This window comes from Motacilla alba, chromosome 3 (assembly GCF_015832195.1).
Source record: "Motacilla alba alba isolate MOTALB_02 chromosome 3, Motacilla_alba_V1.0_pri, whole genome shotgun sequence".
Lineage (NCBI taxonomy): Eukaryota > Metazoa > Chordata > Aves > Passeriformes > Motacillidae > Motacilla > Motacilla alba.
In genome coordinates, this window is record NC_052018.1 from 40698360 (window position 1) to 40721501 (window position 23142).

The window sequence follows — 23142 nt, forward strand, 5'->3', positions numbered from 1 at the left end:
GGAGCAAAGTAAAACACTGATCATGTGTGAAATGTCTGAAAACAGCCGACAGCCAATTTTGACAATGGCCTGCAAGTTTACACTGATAATTTCATATTTATCTCAGAAAAATCTGCAAACATAAAAATGAGGTTAAACAAATACTTTTAAATGGATGATCTATTCAGAATTGTTTCAAGACTTTGAGGAAAAAAAATCTCATTCTTTTCATTAACAAGTCAGAATCAACACTTGCTAGCTGTTCTAGAACACAAATTCCTGAGGAATATTTTACTTTCATTTGAATTATAAAAAATTAATATATCATATGAGAAAAGACCCAAAAGTAGAAACTTTGATGGTCTCTAAATTTTGCTTTCCTGTCAGCGATCTCGAGTCAGAATCTCAAGCTCTTTTATCTCTAATCCAAGCTTTAACCAAAACCACATAAACTTAGTCCCTTTTCATTTCAAAGATAACCTTCAAACCATAAATTAACTACTAAGCTTGTAAGCTTGATATTTAATAAGATTAAAAAGCCCACACAATTGCCATGCTTATGCTATATTTTAATAGTTCCTCCAGTAGAAAAACTAGTGTCTTAAACTATAGGTTGTAATGAGTTTCCCATGTTATTTCCTAGAATAAGGGACCTACTTGTGAAAGAGCATGAACTAGTTTCTCTTAATAAATATTCTGTATCTGCTCTCTTGCCAGTTCTATCCTATGAAAACATCCACACAGACAAAGCAGCTTCAGGTTCTCACACCTCCACCATGAAGTCAGTATTACTTCTTGGGTTTAACTGATGTAATAAAAATGTCAGACAGACACAAGGCTCCTGCTTGCACAAAAACTCCTATCGCTACAAGGAAAGAGTTATTAGCCTTCCCAAGCATTTGTTCATGCTGAAGCTTAGTTAGAAATTGCTGATGGTCTTAGAAGAAGACACATTCAGGGAGGCATTCCTCAATGACACTAACAGTAGCCCAAGACTTGAAATCCATCTTTCAAGATCCAAGTTTTCAAGCTGCCTCCTTTCCTTATTTTTTCATTAGTCACTCAAGTCATACTTGCCACTCATTATCACCTTTCTTTATTTCTTTCACCTTGCATATTACATGGCCTTAGTGTGATTATGTAGATCCTATATAATACAGAGGGAAAAGGAGATTCCAGGGTGGTATCTCCATCCCTGGATGTTTCCAAGAGTCACCTGAAACCTTGACTGACCTGATCTAGCGTTGGGAACACTGGCACTTCAAGTGGGAGCTTGGAGTAGACGACCTTCAGAGGTCCCTAACATCCAACATTTCTATGAGCCTAAGCAAACAGAAACAAAGAGAGGGTCTGAGACACTCAGAAAGGGGAGACATAAGCCCCAGAGCCACAGGAGTTCTGCCATGTATGGTCTTCAATTCTACTCCTCTACTGTTTTTTTCTAACTCTGCAGTCTCTATTTAAACTCTATTTTAGCTTTTAAAGTCAGAGTTTAATAAAACACCAAGCAGTTTCCATACTGGATACAGTGAATTCACAGAGACTGGTAAGCCTTCCTGTGGGAATGTCAGAGCTGAAATGACATGACAATTCACAACAATTAACATCAGGTATTTAAACATTTAAGTGCTATTTTAGATTAGCAATACAGTTCAACACTATTATGGAGAAATGCAGGATGGAAATCCCCTGGAAATCAGAGTAGAGATATATGGATACATTGCTGATTACCAATTAGCCAATTCCTCTATTTAATGAGTGCTTTAACAATACATTCACACAGCTTCTTTCATCAACAAATTATCAGGTTTGTTTGAATGATGGTATTTTCCATAAAACTTTGTCAGTCACCACTTATTATACCTCTAGCTTTTAATTTGTTAACAAATAAATATTTTATGAATTACTCCATTACAATAATGGATGTTAGTTTAACTGCCATATAATTTAACAGGGCTTGGCTGTTATAAATGTTAGTAGAGATCAATGCTTTTCTCTTTCTAGGACTATTAAAAGTTAACATTACCAGGTCAGGGAAACACTCAGTTAACCCCCTAGACATGGAGAAGAACTCCAGGCTCACCAGCTGGAGGAATTATTATCCTCATAACATTTTATTTAAACTCATTACACTTGAAACACACAGGCAGAGACCAAACACAGTGACAGCAACAAGCACTGGCCTTCATGGCTTTGCTGCCTTGTTGGAAAAGGTTATTTAGGAGACATGAAACAGAAACAAAAGGGGGATAAGGTACATGCAGCAGCAGGGTACAAGAATGAGTGGACGTGCACATAGGAAAGAGAGAAACAGGAACAGAAGGAGGAATCAGAGGAAGTTAACAACCAGCACAGGGCAGAGAACACTGGGCAGAAGTTGCACAGCTCTATGGGGACACCTGATCTTTGTTTGAATTAAACAGACTGCTCAGGATACAGGTTTTTGCCGCTGTCTTTCCATACGGATCTCCATGCAGAGCGTATGGCAAGGTAGAATATGAGTTCTCATGCTGGCAAAACAAATGCGGCATGGTCTTCATACTTCTGAGAGTTAACAGTCTCTGAGTGACTGGCTTGATTTAGCTAATCTGAAAACAAACAACCCTCAAAAAAGCATCTTCTACCCAAATCAAAATTTCTTCACATTTCTTCACGTACCTCTCCTTTAATCACTGAGGATTGACTGGTTCCTGTTCTCAGTCTCTCCTCTGTTCTGCAGTCATCCATCCCTTTAGTTTTGTTTTTATTATCAATATTTTATACACACCATTTCTGAAGTGATTTCTCTTCATCCCTTCATGTTTGCTATAAAATATGACTGAAGAACCTAGGATAATGTGAACACACACATTTCTTTTGCTATACAGTGCATTGGGCTTTTCCCTTGAAGTTTATCCTCACTCTACAAGAAACAGCATTTCAGGCTTTTCAGTTGTTCAGTTTTGTTTCATTCTGGTTTTTGGAGGGGGGACGGGGCCCTGTTTTGTTGGTTTTTTTCCACGGGGGAGGGGACTGTTGTTTTTCATAGAAAAAGGAATCCCACCTTCCATCACCTTCTGCCTACTCTCAAGAATTGCTGCTTATTTTCAACCCCTCAAGCTTTTGGGAAGTAAGTTCTAGTGAAGTTTTCCTGAAACATGAAATATATCTATTAGCAGGCAGGATGATATTTGCTCATGGTTAAACCCATCATGATCGCAGGGTTACTTAGCCAATTTCCAATTCCAACAATTTCCAATTTTGTAATTCATGTGTACATCATCAGCATATCTCATGATCCAAAATTAAAATCCAAGGTACAAGAGATAGTACACTTCACACCAGAATGTAAGACCTCCCAAACAAAATTCTCAAAATACCTTTAGACATGTGCTTATGCAGGTACTGAACATATCACACTTCCTCCAATGGTTTCTGGTGGATCTAGAACCTATAATTCACTCTTAGCTTATTGATCCTCAGCTACTCTATATTCCCCAGTTTAAAGTTACTGAAAACTCTAAAAGAAGTAGGGACACCAGTTCTGTTCTCTTTCATCTATTCATCCTCCCTAAATGCAATTAGCTACATAGTTTTATATTTCTTTAATGAAATTAACACAACAGTTTTCTATTATGCTGATTTTACCAAATCTTTTTTCAATTAAAATCTTCACTACTGTTTTTATATTCATTGACATATATTTGAATTTGGTATCCAAGAGAGAGGGTGGAAAATAGAAGCAACTTCCATTTGTGAAGAACACAGGGTTGGACAGAATTTTTTTTCTTTAGCACTTTCCCTTGCAGTGTTACCTTACATGAGCATCCATATTAGGGATGTTCCTACGTTGCTTGACAGATACAATACTGCCCCATTTGCCAGCCTTCATTGGTATAAGCCTCCTAGAATCAGTATTACATAAAACAACCATTTATGTCTGCTTCAAGCCAACTGCATGCTCCCTCCACCTTCTCAGGTCTCCTGTTTCCAGAGCCTGCCACCAGACAAGCAAAATGTCAAAACCCACCTGGATTTTATTCTTCCTCATTTCACTTCCAAGATCTTGAGATCCCCTCTTTCTTACTTAGTTCTATCTATATGATTACTTGCACAAACTAACAGAGGACTTTCTGTCTTACAATTACAGTTTTGCATTTAATAAAATGGTCAGTGGAATTCCATTTTAATATCCTTCTTAAAGACCTGTTCATATATTTTTAAATTCACAGTGACGCTTTTCCTTTCAAGACTGCCAAGTTACACAACAGCAGCAGTATTTAGCACAGGTAATTGTAACTGAAGTGTTAAGGTTGGTATGAGTGGAGACCAACTGGGTACACAGAGGTGTAGGAGCATAAGAACAAATGGCACCACAAGGGCTGGAACGGATTGTGTGTGTTGGTGGAAGTCAGATTAGCAGTCACTGACATCCCTGAACACTTGTGCAGGCAGTTTCTCAGGGCACACAGATTAGGAGATGAAGGATAGGAGCAGCACAGGATGGTGAGAGCACATGCCAGACAAATTGATTTGGACAGACATCTTGGTTCTCTTGGCGCACGCAAGTATTCATGCTTAGGAGTGAGACTTTGTAAGGTAATTTGGTTTTAAAATTAAGTCACTTTCCCTTCCTCTAGCTTTTCTAATTGGTACAATGTTATTTTCTACTCTAGCATGTATTACACTTCCTTTTTGGTAAGTAAATCCTAAAACATGGCATGTAAGTAAGTAGAATATCAAGTACCTGATCTTGTGCTTTTCTCAACACAGATTAAACTATATCAAGAAAAAAAAGTTGTAACTTTCAGCCAACCCTAGTTTTACTAAAAACCTCTGGAAATTAAAGTAAGAGGTAGACCTGATTGTTAAATTGAGAATCCCTGTAAAGCCACACATTACTCCCATTTTCTGTGACTGTTTGGTGCATATTTCAGTAATTTCCCTGACCTTCCTGCTAGCTTGACTTCTAGCAAAGCCTCACCAAATTAAATATTGTCAAAACACACTTCTACTAAAGGGAATAAAAGCTTTCAATCATCAACAACAACGAAAACTGTTAAAGAAATATTCCTGGATGTGCTTGCCATGCAAATACTGCATCACTAACCTGAAAACAAAACACTATTAATTCATTTTCCCATGGTAAAATGTCAGACGTACATAAAAATCCTAATTTCTCAGACATTTAAAGTGTAAGAGTTTAAACAAGTTAATGACATTATCAGTGATCCAAGGCAATCTGCATGCAGAACTCAACTTTTAAACTGTCATTGTCCTTGAGCTGTTTAAACCTCAGAGCATTTATTCAGCATCTCAGTATTTCTACTCCTCCAATCAACTCCACTCACTCTTCCTATATAGGTCCTACCCTCCCACACTGATATTTCCCCTGGCATGAAGAGATTCACCAGACCTCTAAAGCCAAAGAAATGCAGAGCTGCTTATGTAATGCTTGCCATGAAATCTTTGCTTATTCCGTCATTCTGCATTTCAGTCTCCTGAGACTGCTCAGATACTCCTTTCACTTTTTTGCACACTTTTAGCTCAATCTAATATAAAGTTTAGTTAATTTATATTATATGCTGAAATGAAAAATTTATGATAGTAATTTTTACCCTAAGGAGTAGATGTTATCAATAAGTTAAAATACCTTCAGCTTTGCCTCAGGATGTTCATATGCCTGAAGCATTCTGTCTTCTCATGATAATACAGTATTTGCTCCAGTCACATTTCCTAAAATTACTTTTAGCTTCTTTTCACTCTAATACATTTTCGAAGAAAATATGTATTTCCAATCATTTCTTAACATTTTCAATCATTTCATGCATATATGAACATTTTAAAATGACAAATTTATACAAGCTACTACTTTTAAGACTGTCTTAGGAACAACAGATAAAAACATTTTCGAAAGATATTTTCCAATATAAGATTTAAGCAAGACTAGCATTTAAACATACCCTGACTTGTAGAAATCATAGCTTAAACTGTACAACTGTAAGAATTAAACCAACTCTACCAATTTTGAATTCAACACTGCCAACTGTAACTCCAAATGCTGAGAAAAATGCAAAAATATGTGTCCTGGCTTTGGACAAAAGGAAAAACGGCAAAAAGCAAGTCTTGTTCTAATGAGACTCCTCTATTAGTAGATACTTTCATAGCAAATGAGCAGCAAATTCTTGCCAGCAAATTTGACAAACAGGCTGATGAAGACTGTTGGAAGAAAAACTTGTGTTGGGGATTTTACTAGAAAAGACTTTTACAGAAGAAAAGGTTGCAAAGTTATTTCTGGAATAGAAAAAAGTTTAAAATTATACCTAGTTACAGTGGAGAATTTCTGTTTCAGAAGGGAAAATGATAAGCACAGTTTAGACATACAAATTATTTAGCTTATAACTTTGTTTCTAAAATGTATGATTGAACTGCATCTGCCATTCCCAGACTGCATCCCTCTCTTCCAAGGAACACTTTTTCCTAAAGCTAATTTCAAAATTGTAACCATGTCAAATTTTTCCTCATTTCTTACAAATAAATATAATCCCTTATAAGAAACAGAAAACATTTACTCGCAGATTATTAATAGACAAATAATGAATATTTATTATTTAAAACATTCTATACACATACATGTTACTAGTAATTCAGCACTGAAGAAAAAAAAATAGTAATAATAAAGTAATTTTCAACTAAGTGGAAATCAGAAATGCCAGAACTGTAAAGTTTACAACTCTCTGAATCTGGCAATAATTTCTTCCAAGACTACAAAGATTTTTCGCAGTACTGTATACTAAAAAAAAAAAAAAATCATGGAAATAAAAAAACTTGCCACAAAGATTCACATATGTTAAGTTTTCAAAAGACAGACTTAATAGCTAAGCATCAGAAAGCAGGCACTTCATGATTTCAGAGTTGAATTCTCAATTAAAGCTTGCATATTTATCCTCTGCATAAAGTATCTAACACGAAATCCAAATTTAGGAGAAATTTTTGTACCCAATCCAACAACTAGCCGATGTCTGGTTTTTTTTCCCTACCAATAAGCACAAAAAAGGCATAGGATTCTTGCATTATACTGGAGGGTCTGGAAAAACAGAAGAGACATTCCCATCTTGACAAAATATTTCTTCAAAATATTTTACTTCCTCAGGTAAGGAACTTAGGCACGAAAGGAAAGAAAATGTCTGCACACTTGAGTTAACCTTTTTATTCAGAAAACAAATGAGAGTTAAGACAACTTTTTCAGATATATTAAACATTTCTGTTTCTTGTCAGTCAATTTCTGCTTTCACCTGCCATTGCTGATTACCCCTTAGTTGAAGCAACAACTTTTGCTTAAATGAAATGCATTGATAGAAGCTGTTTAACTAATGCAAATGAGCAAAGAAGCAAGAAATGATATCTTAAGAAAGCAGAGAACATGGCTGTTATACAGAGAAGAATCCCAGCAAATTTGCTATTTTAATGACCTACACCAGAGTCATATTTTCAGGTCATTGGAATATGCACATGCAACCCCCCTGTTTTCCAACAGGGCTAATGTTTTAAATCATTTTTATGAAAATATTTGCATTTACATTGGGCTCCAGTGATTACTTGGCTCATACCATGTGAGCATGCAATCAGTTTATTACTGCAGCCATTCTAATACAGTCCTACTGATGACTCATCTGTACAACAACAACCACAAACATTTTCCTTGCGAGATGGATTTTTGATAGCTCAGTTCTAGCGGAGTGTTTTAGAAGCCCAGAAGAAAGCAAAACACTGCTCCCTCTGGAAGAAGCCTTTCAGTCACAAGCAGCTTGGAACATGCAGACTCTACAGACTGCTATGGACTTCTGCTGCTATATTTAGTATCTCCTACTGTTTTAGCTGTTCCTTTTTTTCTACATCATAACAATCACACCCTTTACAGTAAATCCAATACATTTTCTGCTTTTTAATAAAGTTTCAAATACTTAGTGAAACTACCGTGCAGCAGCTCTGCAAACAGAGCTTGTCAAAACATTTCTGTACATTTAACACTGACCTGCTAAATCCAGAAACAGAGATGGCTCCCCTGTTTCCAGTCCAAGATAAATTCAGCCACTGGATGAGAGTGCAGCGAGACTGTAGGTACTCCAGGGATGTGTCATTAATCCTTGCCCAGTAAGGTTGTAAACTGAGATGAATGTACTGTAGAGGGTCACAGCAATGTTGATACAGTAGCTTACAAGTTTGTGCTAGTCTACACAGGTCTGGTACTGTAAGGTGACTCAAAATCAACTGGATGAGCTATATTAAAAACAGGGAAAAAAAGTCACAGATGGTCATATAGCACTTAAAAGATTAAGAAAAAACTGCAAAGGAATAAGAAAATGCGTTCTAACTTCAAGGAAAGTAAAACCTTTTACATTAAAGTAACTTCTCAAATAAATCGATTAACTATTAAATAGAACTGCCCTGCCTTTTTAATTTGACAACATGCTAAACACGAAAGGAAAAAGATCAGCATATGAAAGTGACAGGAAGCTTTCAAATAAAAAGTTTCTTTACCCATGCTAATTTAAACAGTGATACATACGTAAACACTATGTTTATATATTTCCTTTCACTAAGTCTGCTCTTTCATTGAACAGAACACAGAACTGGCATCCTCCTTCTTCTCTGTATTTGGTTTTTAAGATGGGAGATATTTGCAAAGTACATGGAAAAACTATACCACATCCCAGTTTCCTCACACCCTAAACCAATTTCAGGTTTACTCTTCTTCTCCCTGCTTTAAAAATCAGTGTTTTGTCTTCTATCTTATATTCTCTCCTCTGGACTATGCAACCGGGTAAAAAATTCAACATAATCAGATCTCCTTTTATGATCTCCTCCTTGCTGTAATACTTTAGGAGCATTTTTGTTCTACACCAGAGTGAAATCTGAATGGCAAGACCCCTTTTAAATTGTATCAGTTGAACCATCTCAGCTTCAGAATAATCGCCAGCCTTTCTGACTAGCATCACTGTAACAGTTTTTGTAATAGCTTACGTCACACTCAGAAACTAAGAAATATCCCTTCTCTCCTATCACACTCTGTTTTCCTTTCCAAGGAACGATCAACACGCACACAGACATAAATACTCTCTTTAGGAAATAAAAACTCCCAACAAAATAAAGAAATCTCCTTTAGCTTAGGAACTGAGAGAAGATGCACTTGAAAAATGAAATCTAAAAATTAATGTTTACTTTAGCAGAGCTGTCTCTTGCAGATGTAAGTACCTGCACTCAAGTTATGTAACTTAAATTGACTGTTTTCAAGCAGAGTGGGAAACAGTAACTCACTGAAATGAATCAGTGTAAATTAAAAAAAACTACAACTCACAAATAAATTCTAATGGAAGAGAATCCTGTGGTCCTTTCAAAATATCAACATGTTTCATTTTAATGTCTTAGAAAGATTCATAAGGCAAATCCGCAAAAAATCAGAATAAAATCCGTGACGTAAAATGAAAATGGAGCTTTTTGTGAGATCCAAGCAGATTGTACTTCTAATGCACCACTTCATTATGCAGCTACTTTCCACCTCCCCTCCTCCCCCCTTCATTTTTGGAACAACAAAACAATTCAACTTCCTGCAAAATGGAAAATGTTACTTCCTACTCAGCTCCAGATTTAGTATTTAGATTTCCAACAAGATCTATGTATCTTAAAACATTTTAGTTTAACTCCAATGCAAAAATACAGTGTTTGATATACTCCAGTTGCTTTCATACTTGGTTTCAAGCCTTTCACTTTCTCTTCTCCTTGCTTGTCCTTTCCCCTAAAAACAGCCCAGGCTTGTGTCTCTGCAGGTCTGGAACTCAGACTGATGCAGAGGACCAGCACAGATATTTCAATGTAACAGCGTAGATATACATACACATATGTGCATATTAAAAAAAATACATGCACACATAATAGCTACAGTTATATTATAATCAGCAAAATTTGCACCCAAACTGACATTTAGGAACCTGTTGACATTTTGAAACCTACAATGTCCAAAATAACTAGGAGCTAACAAAGACATAATCTCAAGTTAATATCTTGATTTTTGCAAACTTTCAGCTAGTCCACACTACGTAAGTCAGCTAAATATCTATTTTATTAATACCTTTTCCCTCTGCTTTTTCTCCCATGGTTACTTGCTAAGTTTTATAGAGCTGAAAGCTCAGCAGAGGCTGCACAATTTGCAGAATTTATGTCTACAATTAATGTGACATAATATCTGATAAAAGCAAAATAATACGAATTTCATTCAATGAGAAAAAAGTTTTGTAACTTCTGAGCAATACAGAGAATGGTGAATGAAATTACAAATGACTGAACAATGTCCATTTACACTAATTGATGACTTCAATGAGTATTTTGTAACACACAAGATACATTTCCACACCTGAGGTGGAATTGCCCACTTCTCAATCCAAAAAAAATCTGCTTTATTTTCTACTGAAATTGTGCTACTTCATAATATATACAATGAAAACTTACAATGAAATGTCACTCCTATGATATTATAAAGTGCTTTTTCCTGGCTTTTGATTAAACAAAAATAACAGGTTCAAAAAGTACAGGCTAATAAACATTAATCACCATTAGCCTGGAGCCTGGTCTCTGTCAGGAACACACTTTTAGTGTCTGTGTACTCTAGCATAAAGTACAATTTGATATCATAATGAGTATGTGACACGATGTGCTGTACTGTGCTATGCTGTGTTCGTGGTGATTCCAAGAATGCTACAGAAATGTGTATCTGCTTTGAAAGCTAATTTCATAATGCAGTTTCTCACAAACAACAGTTTTTACTGTGATTTCATGAATAATTATGACAATCATTATTATTTTACACTTTCTTATAAATCAATCAGTAAAAACAAAGTTTATTGGAAAAGAAATAAAAGAAAACAAAATATAATTTATACAGCAATTGATTGCCCTTTTAGGCTATGATGGACAAAGAGTACAAGACTACTTCCTCTCCCATTTCCAGGGAAAACATGGCACATGACAACTTTAAACCTGGCATATTTTTTGAACTACCAAATAAAAAAATATAACATCTTAAATTAAAAAAAAAATGAAGCTTTTAACTCACTGCAAATTGTGCCTACAAGCCCACACAGAATTTCCACTCCCTGGTACAGGGGGCAAAACTTCACCAACAGTGTAGTTTCTAATTATACTTACTGAATCAGAAGTTTCTCTGTCTTTTTAAGCTTTTTTGTTGCAAACCAGCAAGCAACAACCATTTGTACTCATAAAATACTTTCTCTGGCTAGAGTACAGTAACACACACCTTGGTTTTGTCAGAAAATAATGTCTGGATGCTTGTCAAACCTACAATACTCATACTTTCTACAAATTTCCTTTTTCAGTTCTTCCACACAAAGATGAAATGGGTTTCCAATAAAAAAATACATTTGCCTATGCAAACCACTCATTCAGAAACAGACAAATTAATAGCTTGCAATTTTTTGACTCTTGCAGCTAGAGCTGCTACAACTTAGAATCCATTTAATTAGAACTGATATTAAAACATGCTCAGGTAAAGGACAAAGGATATGTGCACAAAGAGACAAAGAGAAGACATGAAGAAGATGGTATCCTAGAGCTTTTGACATTTCTCAGCATAGTTTAAGAAAACACACATCCCTGGTTCCACACAGTATGACTTGCACCAGCAAAAACACACACATTTATTAGTGCATGTGAACACCAGCAGACACGAACAGCTCATAAAGCTTGTAGGCAGATTTTGAAAAAATCAGCTTCAAGGAATGACAAAGATGTCATTTATATCTTTCTATACCAAAATTTTTACAAAAAATATATTTTGGACTGGAGCATACAGAGTCTTCCGACTCTCCTCCCTGGAGACAAATAAGCTGAGTTTTTAGCAGCCAGCACATCTTGGTGAGTCTCAAACCGCACAACATGGATGCTGAGGCAGGTATTCCTAAGCTTTACCAAAAGCTTTGAATTTGTTCAGGCCTTCAGGCCTCAAGTATTCCTGCAAAGCCAACTAAGACTAAGGCCTTGCTCCTTCCACTTTACAAGCAGCACAAGATGGTCAATGAACTGGGAAGGAAGACAAGGACATGAAATCTTTTCTCTAAACTCCTTACTCAATTTTAGGGTAGTTCTGGAGAAGAGATCACAGACAGTACAAGTACTTCACAGCTAATTAACAGCTGGTTAACACCATCCGAGGTTAGGGAAGGAAAATTCTCTCACTAGGTCATGTAAAAATTTACAGTTTCTTCTACAGAAGTCTGTGCCCTGGGAAGCTGAGCATTTTTCTCTTTTTAAGACAGGAGCAATCCTAAAATGTCTTTGGAGTTTATACTGCAGCAAACCATTCCTAATGCCATTTTGAGGAACAACATATCCTATGAAAGGATAGTTCAGAAATGGAAGTTTGAGAAATACAAAGGCCAAAAAAAAAAAGGCTGGAGGAATTGCTGCCTACTTAGCAAAACCCACTCAGCTTGTATATTTTGTGAATTACAGAGGATAGTATGAAAAAGCTTCACGTAGCTCAAATAAGGAACAGGCATGTTTATGAAAACTTGGGACAGTTACACATTGACAATCAATACAGACCTAGAGAAAAGGTACAATTTTTCATGTAATGTATCAATCAAAACAGAAGGAGTCAGCAATTGCCTTACTTCATCCACAGTTTGAACACTTCCCCTAAAAAGATGACATTTGTCAGTCTTAAACAGAGCCTGTAGAGTGCTGCTTCCATATCCAATGTGATAAAAAACTGTCACACCATCAAGTACAACATTTTTGTTGTTCTGATGCCCAACCCTTCCAGCTGGACTAGAAAGTAGGAAACTGGGATTTCTGCTGTCACAAAACCAGTATAGTCTTTTATAGTTTTCTGACAAATATTCCACCCATATTTTCAGTTTCTTTAAACCAAGGCAGAAGAAAAAAAGATGTTCTTGGTACTGACAGACCATATAAATTTATTCATGAAACCAAACATGTTAAAAAATGGATAAAAAAGGAAGCTGGTAGACAAAAAGGAGAGCAGAAAAACAAAATAAAGTACATGGAGACAGAAGTTCATAGGAGAAACAAGACTACACAAATACTTCCTAAATTAAAATTTTAATATGTGCAATCAACCATTTGTGGTTTGATTCAATGATCTTGGAGGTCTTTTGCAACCTTCATGACCCTATGATTATGTAGGAAAGAAAAGAGATTAATCAATCTCTCTGATATTCTAGTATATTACAAATCAATTTATCCAGCCCTTTCAAACAAGAAAAATTCCTACATTTAAATGAAGTTTTATCTACAATTAATTTCCTTGAATTACTAAAACCAACATGTTTTCAAACTTTCAAACAATTATACAAAGTACTTTCTTTCAGTACTGCCATGCAAGCATCAACAGTAAAATACATTAAACACCATGTGTACTCTGGGGAAAAAAACAACCAACCAACCTAACACCACTAGAGCTAACTCATGATAAAATTAGTTTCCTTATTTATTATTCCATTATTGCATCAAAAAAAAAAAAAAAAAAGAACCTCAAACCAAACCAAGAGGTTTGGTTTCAAGAGAAGTTTCAAGACAGTAAGAGTTGTTACATTCTCTTCCTTTCTCTTTCCTCTTTACAAGCAAAGCAAACTTCTGCAGGCTGCTAGGGCACACGGTTACCCAACCACGGCTTTCTTGTGTCAAACTGGGGTACTTAAGAGTCAAAAGATGTGTTAAGACCAAAATACTATTTGATTAGATCGGGCATTTCTGCAAGCACCCTTCAATCCCTGGCAGCACACCTCACCTTCCCTTTAAAAAGCAAGTCTGGCTCAAGCCACAAGCACTCTGAGCATTTGTTGAGTTACCACACTGAATGAACACTTGCTGCCTCTGCCAGACTGCAGCACACTGAAGAGCAGGAACAATCTTGTCTCTGCCCAAGTCTGACCAGCAAGTAAAGGCTACTTTCCATGCTGTGCTGACAGTTTACTCCAGGAGAGGTGAAGATAACTGTTTCATCTCTCAATTCTCACTCCAATCAGGGTACCAGCCTCCATAAATAGCTGTATCCCGCTGAGAATTGCCTGGCCTGCACATGGTATTCAGCAATCACACTCCACAATTTCATTATACTGGAAATTAGAGGAAAGAAAATACTCATCTACAGACTCTGAGCACATTTGCAACCATTGTGCTGCCAGGGGAGCTGAAAGGAGTTTATTCACAACTATTCTCTGTGCTAGTGACAGAATAAAAAGTAGCAAGCATAAAAAGAAGACAGTGTGTAGAAGTCCAGCTATAACATATTTTACCTGCACCACAATTTAAAATTTAGCTGGATGGGAAAAGGTCATTTAATAATAATACAAAAATATTATGGCACTTTCAAGAACAAAGCTCTGTCAGTTTTGTAACAGAGAAAACAGGAAAACAAACTTTTAGCTTATTGCAAACTCTTTCTACTTCCAGATGTTGACAGAATCTTTTCATCTCCCTTCTGTATATTTTCTTTATCAAGCATGAGGACTAAAAATCTACCAGAAAACTGATAAAAGCTTGTAAGTTCTAGAGCTCAAAATTCAAGGCTAGAACAAGTGGTGTAAAAACTGTGTGTGAATGCACAGATTCTTGAGAAGTAAGAGCGCAATAACTATGCAATACCTAACATCCACCTATGGAAGCAGACAGACTTACAGAATTCAGCCATACCTATACAGTAAATGCAGGAGATTCACAAGGAATGCAAAGAACTGAGAAAAAACAACAATCCTGACCAATACTCTGTAAAGCACCTTTGCACCCTTAACGATCAAGATAAAGACAATGGTTGAGTGTAAACATACTTTTCTTACCTCATAAGGCAGTTTATCAAAATATCCATTAGTTGGCCATTCCCTGAGGGTAACAATGCTGAACTGTTTATTAAGGGTGTCCATTCCACAGGCGAATTTTTCTTCATCCTCATCTTCATCTATATCATTCATATCAATCATTGAAGTCTTAAGTGAAAGCACAGGCCTCTCTTTCACACCGTGTAGTACTACTGCATCCAATTCAGTGTAATAGTCCAGAAGGGAGCTGTTCACTTCCAGTCGGATTAAGTTTGTGGGAAAGTTTATCTGTTTGATACAAGGTGTGAACTGCCGAGCCTGAGGACCATTCACCTTTGTAGGTGCCTCAGACCAAAGTATTTCCCATCTGTGGAAAAAAAAAAATACACACATACAGTACAGGAATTAAAATCAAAGTTACTAAAGCAATTCCTGAGCACAGTAAGAGGGCAACATCATCTGTCAGAAGTATTTAACAAACAAGAAAAATGGCTGAAAAGATGATTTATGATACTTATGTTTTCCCTAGGTTTGATAAATATCCCATGGATGAAACTAACTCCTGTTAAACTCACACTAATTCATGACCATAGCGTATTTTCTCCACTGAATAACAAAACAAGCTGTAGACTCATAGTCACTTGTGTTAGCGTTATCTGTGCCCAAGTTTTTCTAACAACTCTCAGGTAAGGTAATCGAAACAAATGGATTGCTGATGTCTTCACAATGATGGCAAGTTAGTGTAAGTACACAAGGAACAGGCTTGCCATGTAACCCAGAGAGAGTCATCTGACCTATCTGATCCATTATTTCCTACAAAACGAAAGAAAAAACCCCTACCACTCAGACTCTTTAATATCAAGCCTGTCCAAATTACAGTATTACAGATAACTAAAAAAAAATATTAAATTTTACTTTGTCTGCCTAGGCAAGCAAAATGTTCATTTTAGAAGTAATTCACTGACAAATTAGCAAATAAAGCAGAAACTTCAAGTCATTTTTGAAAGGATCCTTTGCAAAAGATGCCAGAATTTCCAAACTGCTGAACTGAAAAGCCTTTCTCCTCTTTGGTCCAGTGACAGACAGAAGTTCAAGGCATGCACAGAACTACCATACATATACATCCTTAGTTTCACACACAGACCCCAGATCCCCTCGAAGTGACAGGGAAACCTACTGCCAACTGAGTAATCTGAAGGAACCAGGTCTTACATTCCTTAGATCTTCAGCACTCCCAAACTTGCCTACAGGCCTGAAAAACACAACCATGCTCTTTTACATCTGCATAGGTCTTCACTTAGTGAGGAGATCCCTCAGCCACTTACGTCCATGTTTTTCCTCTCTCAAGTCTAGTTAATTCCTAAAGAAGAAAGCCTCCAGCAATTACTACTGCTACTCCCTTTGACAACATGCTTACCTTGATACTAATCCCGACACTTTCACATGCACACCATCTATTTCTGATCAGCCTAGTCCCAGCTGCAAGGATTTCTCTCAGACTTCTTGTCCTGCCACATGAATCTCAGAAGCACTCTATCTGCTCCTTGGTACCTCAGCATCTTGGCTTCCCCTACCAGATACCACTACTTTGAACTTACAACAGAAACAACTGCTTTAACTTTTTCCATCATAACAGACAGCAAAACAAATGCAGGGATTTTCATTAAAACACTGCACACAATGTAAGTAAGGTTTAGAAATTTGGTATTTGCTAGTAGGAAAATCAAGAAAATAAATCCATATTTGCCATAACTTCCATTTCACAATGAACATTTTTAGGTATGCACAGATAAACATTCCTCTCCTACATCATGCTGTTCTCCAAGTACCTTATAGTAGAATGGGAGACTTGCAGAACTCTTATGTCCAAAGGGAAAAAAACCCAAAAACGACATGAACTAAAAACAAACATACAAGAGTAGTGAGCATATGGCACATCAAAGTACTAACATAGGAGAGTGGACAGCTCTACCTTAAAATTAACAGTTTTCATAAGAGAGACATAGTATTAAGAAAAGATTTCATTAATTTACAAAATGAATGTCTACTCATGGCAAAGTAACAGCTGCAGTCCCACTGTCACACCCTCTCACATAGGTCGATTCTCTAAGCAAATACTTAGTGCTGGCAAGGCACATGACCTTCCTTGAACACATCCAGATCACCATCTGACATTTTGCTTAGACACTTCCATGTACCCACTCAAAGCATCCTTAGGGAAACTCAAAGGCTATTTTTTCACTAATCTAACACACACTGGACCATCAACTTTTAGCAGAACAGGTCTGTTATTGACTTCTCCTTTTGGACCCTGGATAGAAGATTATCTAGCAGCAGCAGAGCTCTCAAAAAAAAAAAAAAAGTATGTGGAGATCTGGGCTCATCAAATTGCAGCGCAGTAGGCAGTAGCAGTAGCCAGTTTCCAGTCTTTGTAATAAACTAGATAAAATGGCAGACACGTAGCATGATTCCACAATCTTGTGAAGCTCCACATTGCATACCACATGCTGATGAACAACAAAAAAACAGCAACAATTTTCCACTGTCCTTGTCATACTGTTTACTTCTCATCAACAGCCCACCAATCTAACTTCAAAGAAGATAGCTCTTGGTTTGTCTGGAAAAACTCAATTCTATCAGGTTGATTTGATGATGTTCTCTGCCTTGGTGGCACCACAAACAACAGCAGGCAACAGCAATTGCTCTGAGTCAGGGCTGGCAAATCTTTCCCATGTGTAGGCATGGTAAATCCTTCCCATGCTCTTACCCCATTACTACAAGTGGAAGTCATCTCTCCTCCAGGATCACCACTGTCTCATTTAAAGAGGTTGCAGGTAATCAGAATGCAAGTGAAGAATTCACCACGGGATCAAAAAAGTCTAAATTTCCAAGAGACTTCAGAAAGAATTTAATTCTTCTGTTCTGGAACATTCTTTTGTTATGGTAATCTCCCTAAAAATCCTTCATAAGAAAGGCATTTTTACAGTCATCGTCAAACCAGGACTATGTATCAAAATCAGTTTCCCTAGGAAGGTCGCCTGCATCTGTTTCAAGCTTACAATATTCAATAAGCTATTTAACCCAAAACAAAGAGAAACTGAATCCAAATAAATACCTTTAAAGAAGTCAAAGGATTTCTGCCTGCCCCACACCCTGAGTTAATTAAGTAGCTCTCAAAAAATCAAGTAGAATCAAATGAATTCAGGTAGTACATTGTTTGTCCTCCAGTCTTGCAAATACATAGTAACAGCTGATCAAAGATGTCACACTGAGAATGTTTGATAAGAAGGTTTCATCAGCAATGTGCTAGAAAGCCTCAGTCTTTCCAGCAAGGAGTGCCAGGCAGAGCCTGAATAAGAGTCAGCAACATCTGTATTTTCTCTAGTAATTGAAGAAAAGGAGGGCATTAAATGAGTTTCTCCATTCAGCAATGGACTCAGTTTTCCCATTAAATTTCTCTCTGTCTCATGAAGACAGATGGGAACTCAATTTTCTCTGATACTAAAGACTTCATACACCTATATGGTAAAAAAAAAAAAAAAAAAAAAAAAATCCATCCTTCTTCCTTTATCATGAAGAAAAATACAGTCTAGTGATTTCTAGGCTGAGAATCATACTTGGAAGGTCTGTGTCAAATGACAGCACATATTTAAAGCTTGCCTAATTTTTTGTTGACCTAATGTTGTTGGAAAGGTTTTTAATGGTTAAGATGATGCCTGAGCAGACCTGGTCACTTCTGAAGAAATATATGTAATAACAGAGAGTCTTTGAAAAAGGGGCTTTAGGAAAAGTAATCAGATTTCTCTCCAGCAGTACAAGATTAAACTTTGCTTGCAATTGCTGAGGTTTCTTGTATTGTCAAATTGAGATAGGTGTAGAAAGTAAAAAAAGCACTACAAGCAATCCAATAAATGCCTTGCCTCAAGAAACTAATAGCTGAGTTAAAAGCCAATAGAAGGGAGAGTTCCAGATAGACCAACAAGGAGAACACATGGAATCTTAGAGAATATAACCACACCTTTGATGAAAATGCAACTTGTGCAGCAATTATAATCACATGCTGCTCTTAGCCAAGCAACTGCACAGCAGAAATCTGTAGATTACCTAGGAGAAAACATCTCCTGCCTGCAAACATGCCAGGGATGCTTCAGCACACTAGCTCAAACCAACCTGGAAAGTGTACTCCTGACCTCAGCTGTGAGCTCATAAACACAAAAGACAGGGAAGACTGGGAAGATCATGAGCACAATTTAAGAAGCACTCAGATTAAGCTGATAAGCAGAGTTCAAAGCAGTCTAATTATTATGAGAAAATATGAAGCAAATTTTCATTTCTAGCAAGAGTTCAATTCTGAAACACCAGAGACAGCAGACAGGACTTCAAGAATACTCAGGACATTTAAAACAGCAAAAGGTACTTCAAGTAACTGCTCTGTCTACATAAGCTTTTTAGAAGTTTCTCAAAAATGACTGTATTCCACAAACTCAGAATTCATTTTTCTATGACAGGCATCGAAACAAGAAAAAGCTGTTTGCCTGAAGATGTCAAAACAAGTTTTGAGTAAGGATGCAAATGTCTAGAACTTGTGTGTTACACAAGTAACACACAAGATAGGTGAGATACAGGCCCGAAGGTTCCTTATCACACTCTAATGTGTTGAAGCTATCAGCAGTGTTTTGGGTGTTTTCATCTGAGATTCTTAGGGAATAAAAGGTAGAGTGAAAGAACCATCTGAACGCCACTCTCTACAAGTAAGAACTCATGGTATTTTACATTCAGTACTCTGCCTTTCTGGTTTCACTCCCCTTTTTTAAGGGGGAGGGGGGAGGGAGGGGGAGAGAGAGGTTCCATAAAACATTTTGACCCCTGTCCAGGCTGTTTAAATACAATGAATTTCCCATTGGAAAGAGAGGGAGCCTTTTATTTTGTCCATCTTCATTAGCTTGCTCCTCTGGTTTGTAGCAGCTTCTGTCTCTAAAGGTTTTAAGACTTTCAGAAACAGAAAGAAATTTTGCATACTGCAAACACAGTTAAGCTTGGAAATACTGAGCTATGCTCAATTTTCTAGTAAAATTCTAAAGGACATGAAATTAAACAAATTAAATAGAAATAAACAACAGGAATACACAAAGTAGAATGGAAGTGGTCCCAGACAAATGATCATGGTGTCTCATCCATGAGAAAAAAAAAATCTCATAAGTGTCACATCTGTAGCAAACAAGAAAAAAATAATCACAAGATAATCTCTAATAATTGAAAAAGCAATCACTGCATTGCAGGAAGGACATATGCTATGAAATACTACCCCAAGTACAGATTCCAGACTTCTTAGGAATCTCTGATTTTGAGCTTTCATAAAAGCCCATGAATGTACTGTATCACTATAACACACATGACATAAAAACAACAGTCAAATCAAATTTTAGAAGATCATAACAGGAGAATAGGGACCACTTTTTTGTTTCATATTACAAACTTAAAAACATAAGTTATTTTTATAAAAGGAAAAAGTTTAAAAGGTTCTGAAACAATTATTTTTTTACTTTCCCATTTAAACAAAGACTAACAACAACTAACTATTAAGAATATCAAAATGTATCTAAAGGGCTAACACTGAAGAAGTCACTAAGGAATCATCAACAGTAAGTCTTCTGGGTAAAAAATGAGGAAAAAAACAGGAAAAAAATCCATTTTTTCTCATCACAGAGGCTAGCTATAACTTACCCATCAATCTAATACACTATGAAAAACAAAGAAAACGCTCTTGGTTGAATTCAGCTCATGCTGCATTTGTCCCCACCACATGTGTGTAGACCTCTGCCTCTTCCACTGGCTGAAGCTTGGTGACAACTCAGCATTGTCACCAAACCCTACAAACACAAAATGTGCGCTACCATACAAAGTCCCAGGGCCACACTAATAAAATAATCACAACAGGACACAATCAAAAACAGGGATTGATTTCTTCACCACATAAAAATTGAGACTTTATGTTACAACATATCCCTAATCTCAGACTATTAATTTTTTCTTGGGTTTTCTGCACTTGGGTAATTCAACATAACAAACCTGTACATGGAATGTTAGTATAAATTAAGGAATCACCTACACTTCTCACCAGCCAAGATATGAGAGGCATAAATGAAAAGCACAAAAGGTCTCCATGTGTTAGAATGGCAGTTCCTCTGACATTTATGATTTTTTAAAATTGTTTTATGTAGAGAAAAATGACGTAATGCCTTTTGTGTGTAAAGCAGCAAAAGATATGAGAGGACAGAGAATCCTTCAGTTGCTGGATGATGGTTTAACCATAATGAAAAAAATGTCAAACTAACTGTCATGTTCTAAGCATGAGGATTACTTAGAAACAATTACAAACCCTCTGAGAAGCAAATGCTTATTCCCATTCCATGAAGATCTGACCCCACCTCTAGAGACACTGAATAAAGCTCACCTGAGACAGCATCATACAAAGCTGCAATAGCAGTATTCAGAGCACCAGTAACAAAGGAACATGACCAAAGAGCATTTTCTGAACGCCTGCCTGAGCCATTCTTTCATGCAACTGAAGCACAGAGTGAGTAATACATTGACCAAGTATGTGGGTGTTAGCCATTTTTAACAAGAGTGTGTAAAATTCCCTTGAACAAGAACTGTGATACACTAGCTCCTCATAAAGAGACTTGTAGCCTAGAACATTTTGTACACAGCAAAGTTTTGACTTCACTGACAGTTTGGCCTTCTTTGTATATCAAGTAGGAGCTGGCAAAAGAGAATTTTCCTAACGACCTGCCCTTTCTACACTGATGTTCAGAAACATGTAGTGTCAGCTGATAAAACAAAGTAGCACTGAAAAGTTTCATTGGTAATAAACCAAGTATCAAAAAACAAAGTAACAAAATAGTCGGAAGAGGAAAACAAGGTTCTAAGAGCCTTTTGAGTAAGTAGGCCATGGACTTTTTTAACAGAAGAAAATAGTATGGCAGTGCTTCAAGACCAAAACATCAGTTAAACAAGGAATCACCTGAGATTAGAGCAGCATTCCATCTTCAAAAAAAGAATTTTTAGCTGATATCTCAGAGAATTTTTGGAAGTAAAAACAAGAGACCAAGAACAGAGGCAGAAAAGAGACTGCGCTCTTGCAACTCTTTAGATTCCTCTCAAAAAGGTGAGCAAATGAACAGAGAAAAAATATTGTGTCCCTCATGTGGAGAAAGGGTTCCTTTATCTTCCCTTCAAGACACCATGCATAAGACATTTGCCTCCTTTAGAAGAAAAGAGACAAATCAAATGTGCAGCTCCAAACACACAAGCCCTGCTGAGGAAAGGTAAGCAAACAGGAAAAAAGTGTCTCTCTAACACTTCTCTAGCATCAAGACTAATAAGTATTGAAGAGGCAGCATGAACTACTCCTTCCAAGGACACCTGAGACAACCTATTTCCAATCAGAAATGTTAACCTATGCAGGCAGGACAGGGGGCATTCTTGCCTACAAATTAAAAAGCAAGATCCTACAGAAACTTCATCTTTTGTTATGAAGAAGGGCATCTGAGCTCTCACTCTGACCACACTTCAAGAGCAGTCATAAAGCACATAACCCAAAGTTTTATATTAGTATTTTCACTTCCATCTCCCTTAAGCTCTCTGTACAATTTTCTATTTCTCTTTTTTTGTGTACCTAATTAAACAGGTCCTTCAGTTAACTATTTTTGAGCTTTCCTCCAATCTGTGCTTCACCATAAAGAAATAAGATCTACATCACAAAATAAAATAGTAAAATGGAAGTTCACAGAGTAATTGCCCAGAAGTCATTTCACATTAGGTTCTGAATTTGAAAGTCTTAAAGCTGTCTTCACCACATACCATTCTGTAAATAAGTTCTGTATTACAGTGCCAAAAGCACTCATACTTTTAAAGTTAGGTGGCCTGTTATTATTACTTTGACCTATCACTGTTCCTTGAATTCAGATGTTTACTTTAGAGCTATACAACATATCATATTCTCATTAGATCTGTAAAACAAGCAATTGCACTTAACCACAGCAGATGACAAAAGCATACAAAATATATTAACTGGGAGTTTTGAATATAAGCCATGACACCTGATTTTCCAAGGGTTTTTGAATGAACATCAATGGCCCAGTATTAGAAAGCAAGGGATAATAAGTTAGACCTAAAAATATGCTTTTTAGTGCCATCTGTAAAAGGTAAGTCAGTAAAAAATCACCCAACATCCACATTAGTACTGCTTATACCACCAAAGTGTGTATTTTATAGCAATATAGTATTTGCTGGCATACTAATCTTTACAGGACACATTTTGTTAAGTATT

The 23142-nt window shown here is 36.6% G+C and overlaps 1 protein-coding gene across 2 annotated transcripts in view; it reads right to left on the reverse strand.

Annotated features, from left to right (window-relative positions):
- Positions 1 to 23142, reverse strand: part of FBXL4 (F-box and leucine rich repeat protein 4) — a 53413-nt gene that overhangs the window by 21849 nt on the left and 8422 nt on the right. For both annotated transcript variants that reach the window (XM_038131647.1, XM_038131648.1), the window contains exons 4-5: positions 14832 to 15177; positions 7994 to 8238 (exon numbers count right to left, since the gene is read on the reverse strand). In XM_038131647.1, the coding sequence (XP_037987575.1) occupies positions 7994 to 8238; positions 14832 to 15177 (591 nt within the window). The remainder of the gene's footprint in view (positions 1 to 7993; positions 8239 to 14831; positions 15178 to 23142) is intronic.